The sequence below is a fragment of the Clarias gariepinus genome, chromosome 6 (assembly GCF_024256425.1).
Source record: "Clarias gariepinus isolate MV-2021 ecotype Netherlands chromosome 6, CGAR_prim_01v2, whole genome shotgun sequence".
Classification (NCBI taxonomy): domain Eukaryota; kingdom Metazoa; phylum Chordata; class Actinopteri; order Siluriformes; family Clariidae; genus Clarias; species Clarias gariepinus.
Genome location: NC_071105.1, coordinates 36,259,781 through 36,267,274, shown reverse-complemented (window position 1 = coordinate 36,267,274; position 7,494 = coordinate 36,259,781). Strand labels below are relative to the sequence as shown.

General features: G+C 41.4%; 1 protein-coding gene across 1 annotated transcript; it reads left to right on the top strand.

Moving 5' to 3' along the window:
• The first annotated feature begins 977 nt into the window (after positions 1-977).
• b3galt1a (UDP-Gal:betaGlcNAc beta 1,3-galactosyltransferase, polypeptide 1a) lies at positions 978-2,185 on the top strand. Its single transcript, XM_053497803.1, has one exon. It carries the CDS (start codon positions 1,027-1,029, stop codon positions 2,014-2,016), a length of 990 nt encoding a protein of 329 aa, XP_053353778.1. The 5' UTR covers positions 978-1,026; the 3' UTR covers positions 2,017-2,185.
• The last annotated feature ends 5,309 nt before the right edge of the window (positions 2,186-7,494 follow it).

The window sequence follows — 7,494 nt, the reverse complement described above, 5'->3', positions numbered from 1 at the left end:
AATGGAAAAAGCCTGGGTGTGTATTGCCTGTTACATCTTATATCATATGACCTTCGACTCAACTGCATTAAAGAGAAACTGAGAAAGACAGACAGAAAAAGAGAGAAAGAGCGAGAGAGAGAGAGAGAGAGAGAGTGAGAGAGATATCATCTTTCATGGGCACCTGCAGCATCTCACATTTTATCCTCTTGGTTTTATCCAGTTATTCACCTTAAACCATATTATTCAGTACCCACAGTGAAACCAAATAGTGAATACTGAATCTAGTCCCACTGACGCATTATGAGAGTTTCTTCTTCATCCTTAATGTTAGGAGATGGTAATATGATCACTCTGCCTCCCTGTCCAAGTCTGAGGGAGAAAGCGAACTGTGAGAAAGTGTTTATTTGAGCTACGGGCTTTCATTGATTCCCCATTAAAGCATGCACTGCATACAGAACTGCACTTTCTTCTTTCTCTGTTTTCTGCCCGCTCTACCAACATGATGCATGTTCCTTTATTTCTCTGCCTCCTGCAGGCTCCGAGGTTGCCAAGAACAAGGATGCATAGAGAGAACTAAAGCCAGAATCCATGGATCGGATTGCTGAAAGCATGCTGCGTCACAGCGCTGGTGTGTTCTGCATTGGAAAGGTGCTCGACCGGCCAGTGAGTTGTACACCTCTCGGAAAAGCTTAAAGATCCAGACCTTTGTCTCTGTCAGCCATTTCTGCCTGTCTGATCCCCGGGGGACAGACACACCGCAGAGATGATCGAGGAACAGCAGATGGGATGAATCTCATTGAATAACTCATTGATGTTTAAGAACAACAACATGTAAGCAGGGTGTTGATGACCTAACTATAACATGGCCTTAAAGGACATATAACTGTCAAGGTCACCATGGCCTTAAGCACAGTTTTATTTAATATAGTGCCTAAATTCTTTGAATTGACTCGCTGGTCAGAGAGAGAATTCAAGATACTGGAGCAATGAGGCTTTCTAATTAACTCCCCGACTGGAAGCTATGGTGAGCGGGTCCGTGGCGATATGATCTCCAAGGTGTCATGCCTGTACCTGCTCACGGTGCTGTGCTGGGCCAGCGCTCTCTGGTACCTCAGCGGCACCCGGCCCTCCACCTCCTACATCGGCCACATGTCCATCCCCATTCGCAAGCAGCCTCCGAGATTGGCGAAAAATGTCACGTTCAGCAACATCCGGACACGAACGCTCAATCCACACGCATTCCAGTTCCTGATCAATGAGCCGAAGAAATGCGACGGCAACCCACCCTTCCTGCTCATCCTTATCAGTACCAACCACAAGGAGTTCGACGCAAGGCAGGCCATCCGTGAGACATGGGGAGACGAGAGCACATACGGCGACGTTCGCATCGTCACGCTCTTCCTGCTTGGTCACAACCCTGAGCCGGTCCTCAATCAGATGGTGGAGCAGGAAAGCCAGATCTTCCATGACATCATCGTCGAGGACTTTAAGGATTCTTACCAGAACTTGACGCTAAAAACGCTGATGGGAATGCGCTGGGTGGCATCGTACTGCCCCAATGCCAAGTACGTCATGAAGACTGACAGCGACATATTTGTCAACATGGACAACCTTGTGCTGAACCTGCTCAGACCCAACGCACAGCCCAGGCAGCGATTCTTCACGGGACACGTCATAAACGGAGGACCTATCCGAGACACTCGCAGTAAGTGGTACATGTCCAGAGAGGTGTACCCTGAGAACAAATACCCCCCTTTCTGTTCTGGGACAGGGTACGTGTTCTCTGGTGACATGGCAGAGTTGATCTATAAGACCTCCCTCCATACGCGACTCATTCACTTGGAGGACGTGTACGTGGGGCTGTGTCTGCGCAAGCTTGGGGTCCATCCTATCCAGAACAGTGGCTTTAACCACTGGAAGATGAGCTACAGTCTCTGCCGATACCGCCGAGTCGTCACCGTGCACCAGATCTCACCGGAGGAAATGCACAGGATATGGAATGACATGTCTAGTAAAAAACATCTTAAGTGCTAACATCCTTTTCTTCGCCATCTATAGTCTGGGAGGATGCAATAGTCTTTTGCTAGGGCTTCAGTTCAGCATAAACAAACTGTGGGTCAGAATCAGGGGTTACGACTCTACGTTAGCAACCAGATAATAGGCCGAATCCCAGGAGTTCCAGGAAACTATAATTGGATGCTTGAGCAAGGCTCTTGATCCTGCTTAGAATGTATCTTTTATCAAGTTTACGTTGCTTTCAATAAACATTTTTGCCAAATGAATACACGTAGAAAACATCACACAGATATCAAGATACAGGACTGGCTAGACCTTGCCTTTCCATATAACCGATATCCTTTAGAATATGCAAGGCAGTCACCGTTCAGACCAATGTATAGCCTGAGACGTTTGCTACCAAGTGCTAATGGGTATTAGGCCTAAACTTGAGCCAAGATTGAATGTCAGTTTTAATTCCTGTTCATTTGTCCGTAATTCCTGATTCAGAGGCAGCCAAAATCTCTCTGGCATGGACTGAACAGAAATCGTTTAGCTACAAGTATACGTTTACATGGTCTTAGCGTTTTTCTCTGCCTGAAAGATCAGTATTGGTGCACCATGTGGAGATCAATGCACACTATCACGATATCTTACAATTTATAACTCTGCTAATCTGCGACTGTGCACATAAATATACACCAGCAGCAATGGGAAGATAGGGGATACTGTCTTACTGTCTTAGCGCCTAATAATAACAACAACTCTGTCAGATTAAGGGTGTTGGCTAAATTTTTCTTAATACCTAGATGCACTGAGATGTAATCGCTTTTAAAAGTCCCACAGAGACTTTCAGCAGTCCATTGAAGTGAGAGAGCACAATACACAGCAGAATCTAAACATTAGCAGGGGTGGACAAAGGATTAGTCAAGCCACAGCATGCTCCCCAGTCCTGCATTCAGTTTCCCTGGAAACCTAAAAAAGTAGTAGCTAGCATAATATAATATCATATAGGCAATCTAATTAGCTAGTGTATTAAATGCATTGATACAGACTATATACTATACGATTATTATCCTCTTTTAACACTTCGTATTTTAGCTCATGGTGTTCAGGTAAATTGTTGGACAACATTCGATTGTTCCCGCATGACACATTAAGGATGACATACAGGGTGATTCACTTGAAAGAGTCCCCGAATATTCTGTAATAACTCTCACTTTGATGAACGAATCTGAATTAAGAAAAAAAAAATGCTACATACCTTGACGCCTGTTTAATCGATTCTCACTCACTGATCGTCTATACCACTTTTTCCTGTATTCAAGGTCGCGGGAGCTGGAACCTATCCAGGGAGGCTTAGAGCATGAGGCGGGGTACACCCTGGACAGGCTGCCAATCCATCGCAGGGCACACACACATACAAACTACAGGCAATTCGGGAAACGGCAATTAGCCTAATTTGCATGTCTTTGGACTGTGGATGGAAACCGGAGTACCTGAAGGAAACCCACCAAGCACAGGGAGAACATGCAAACTCCATGCACACTGAGACGGAAATCGAACCTGGCCGGGAATCAAACCCATACCCTGGTAGTGCAAGGCGACAGTGCTAACCACTACGCCACCAATGCCGCCAATGTTTAATCGATTGCATTACGAATTTGCGTGACAAAGTTGCACATCACCGATTGTGTCCTGCAACATTTTTTGGATGGCCTCCACAATGCGAAAGGGTCAATCCATCGGTTTTCATTTTCCATACCATTCTCTAAATATCACTCTTTGAAGGTATGTTAAAAATTCACTCTGACATCGCTTAAACGATTTGGTGACCCAATAGGTTTGTACTATGAAGACGCGCTGCTCTTTACTGTACGCCACCATCCTGATAAGAAGTCGAGTGACTGGGTGAAGGGGTATGACTGTCTGGCGCCTACCTTATTGCTCCGACTTGGGCATCCCAACGGGTTTGAAGCTCCATATACTGAGCAAATTTTACATTGTTTTGGTCAGATTGCTTCGTCCTAGCGAGAGTTATTACAGAATATTCGGGGCCTCTTTCGAGTGAATCAGCCCAGTATCTGTCAAGTCAAAATATTTATCCTAATATTCTCTTAGTATGTTTAAAACCATGAGCTGGCTGTACTGTATAATGAAATGGTGTTTCGTACTGCATTCTCCACTTATTAGACTTCTAGTCCGTCCTAACCTCGCCACACCAACACTGCAGATGTAAAAGGGCCGGATCCAATTAAAAATAACACTGTAGGTGATACTATTTCTTCGCACATTGCTGCGTTTGGTTGGGGTTTGGTTAATGGAAACATCAGTTTTAAATCGCAAACTGAAAGATATAAAAAAAGAGATAAAAAGTAGGATTGTGTGATATTAACCTGAGGTGTGATTAAAAAGTCTGTTGTTTGGAAGTAACTCCCAGTTGCAAGATAAAAAATATGAAATCTACACAATATTCTTTAAAGACTCGCTTGCTATCCATGAACGCCGTCAATCAGGCTAGTAAAAACATTTTACCATGAGCCAGACCACACCTCGGCTAATGTGTGTAATGCAGTAGATGGTGGTATATAAGTTCAATTGCTTCATAATGTTATGTTACAATAACCTAATATAGTTGGTAAAAAAAAAGTTTTGTTATACGTAATACCTTAAAATGAACTTTTATACCAATATTTCATATGATGGGTGTGAAATTTCCTAAATATCCAACAAACAAAAAAAAATTAGTTATTTATTTGCTTTACATATGTAGTACAGTGTGAAAGTCTTGCGCCATGCGTCATTTCCTTAAATGAATTGAAATTAATTTAAATTCAGTGATGTTGATTAAATTAAAGAAACTGGAACAAACCGTGACAAGTGCCTAAAAATACAATTTTAAAATTGGCTGTTCATGTAACAACCTCAGCAGCAACCTCATTTTCCCTCTCGTCTGTTCCAAGCCCTAAGCATTCAGCATCACCGGTATACTAATCACCAGCCTGATCACCTGTTTCTCACTGGTTAATGCCTTGAAGTTTAATATCTTGTTATCCTTGAATGATTCATAGGTCACTATGTGGCTCGACCCTTAAAACCCAAGTGTGCCAGCAACTATATATATATATATATATATATACACACTCATCTAAAGGATTATTAGGAACACCATACTAATACATTGTTTGACCCCCTTTTGCCTTCAGAACTGCCTTAATTCTACGTGGCATTGATTCAACAAGGTGCTAAAAGCATTCTTTAAAAATGTTGGCCCATACTGATGGGATAGCTTGTTGCAGTTGTTGGAGATTTGTGGGATGCACATCCAGGGCATGAAGCTCCCGTTCCACCACATCCCAAAGATGATTCGAGCTTTGTGCCATGGTGCATTATCCTGCTGGAAGTAGCCATCAGAGGATGGGTACATGGTGGACATAAAGGGATGGACACAATGCTCAGGTAGCCCGTGGCATTTAAACGATGCCCAATTGACACTAAGGGGCCTAAAGTGTGCCAAGAAAACATCCCCCACACCATTACACCACCACCACCAGCCTGCACAAGTGGTAACAAGGCATGATGGATCCATGTTCTCATTCTGTTTACGCCAAATTCTGACTCTACTATTTGAATGTCTCAACAGAAATCGAAACTCATCAGACCAGGCAACATTTTTCCAGTCTTCAACTGTCCAATTTTGGTGAGGTCGTGCAAATTGTAGCCTCTTTTTTCTATTTGTAGTGGAGATGAGTGGCACCGGTGGGGTCTTCTGCTGTTGTAGCCCATCCGCCTCAAGGAATTCATACCTGCATACCTCGGTTGTAACGAGTGGTTATTTCAGTCAAAGTTGCTCTTCTATCAACTTGAATCAGTCGGCCCATTCTCCTCTGACCTCTAGCATCAACAAGGCATTTTCGCCCACAGGACTGCCGCATACTGGACGTTTTTCCCTTTTCACACCATTCTTTGTAAACCCTAGATTGGTTGTGCATGAAAATCCCAGTAACTGAGAAGATTGTGAAATACTTAGACAGTCCCGTCTGGCACCAACAACCATGCCACGCTCAAAATTGCTTAAATCACCTTTCTTTCCCATTCTGACATTCAGTTTGGAGTTCAGGAGATTGTCTTGACCAGGACCACACCCCTAAATGCATTAAAGCAACTGCCATGTGATTGGTTGATTAGATAATTGCATTAATGAGAAATTGAACAGGTGTTCCTAATAATCCTTTAGGTGAGTGTATATATGTGTGTGCTTAAACGGGAGCCTTGCTAGTGTGTGTTAACAGGGAGGCTTTGAACTTCAAACCGTGTATTTGGGTTTTTGGAAATGTCAGGTAGAAGAAAAGTTATCATTACTTTAATAGAGGGTATATTTTAACACCATCAGAATATGGGAGTGATGTCTCAATAAAAGAACTAAAATAAGCATATTATTATTATTATTATTACTATTAGTATTATTATTATTATTATTATTATTATTAATCTGGTTATAAAAACAATCTAAAACAAAGAGAAAAACATGTGATCATGTGTACCTGTGCTATTTCTTTGCCTATTTGTTTTACAGCTGGTTACAATGTAATAAAATTCAGTTTATCATATTGCCCAGGTTGTGCTGAGAAGAGGATATGTCAGATCTGCACAATGCAACAATAGATATGATATTTTTTAAAAATGCAAAGCAAAAAAAAAAATTATGGCTAAAATACTAAGTTTTACCAAACAAACTAAAAAAAAACATCTGAAACAGGTGCAGGGACTGGACTGAAAACGTGAACCGAAAACTTGAGGGACAAAAGAGTTCTTCAGGAAGCCTGGGGAGTTATTCCTCAAGACTACATTAAAAATGCAAGAAAGACTATTTTGAAGTAGAAAGCTATTTTAAAGCAAATTTAAAGAAATGAGCACCGACTCCAGACTATTGCACAGTACCGTATGTAAAAGCCTTTTTACATATATCCAAAAAAGAACATTTGCGCGACACATTAAAGCGTGACTTTTAGGAATTTTCCATCTATTCTCTTCTTCACCAACCTGAAGCATAAGGACCTGAAGGACACATTAAAAAGAAAAAAGTTCTGTAGTGGAGAAAAATCTGTTGTATTATTGTCTAAAGAAACTGCTTTTATCTTTTTGCCTATATTGTGCAATATCTCTTAAATACACAACAAATTAAATGAAATGAACCTAAATCCTTGTTGCAAGGGATAATGGGAAAGAACGTCGTATTTAAACTTTATGCAAAGGGAAATCTTTAAATCTTTAGTTTTGCCGTAGTCGACATTAACAAAGGGCTTTTCTCTTTTCTAACTATAAAAACTTGACAGGCTTGTACTACTGGTAAAAAAATAAAATAAAAATAAAAGTAGGGACATTACAACAAAAATCCTTGCATACTAATGAACCCACCCGTGTGTAACAGTTTGTTCTTGTTATGTTGCTGCTGCAGGAAATCCTATTATAAAAACGGTGACTAATAATCTTTTTTTTTTCAAATATCAACGATGA

Bases quoted from the DNA above. Each gene is read 5' to 3' on its own strand.
- b3galt1a (XM_053497803.1), top strand. From the start codon at position 1,027: ATGATCTCCAAGGTGTCATGCCTGTACCTGCTCACGGTGCTGTGCTGG.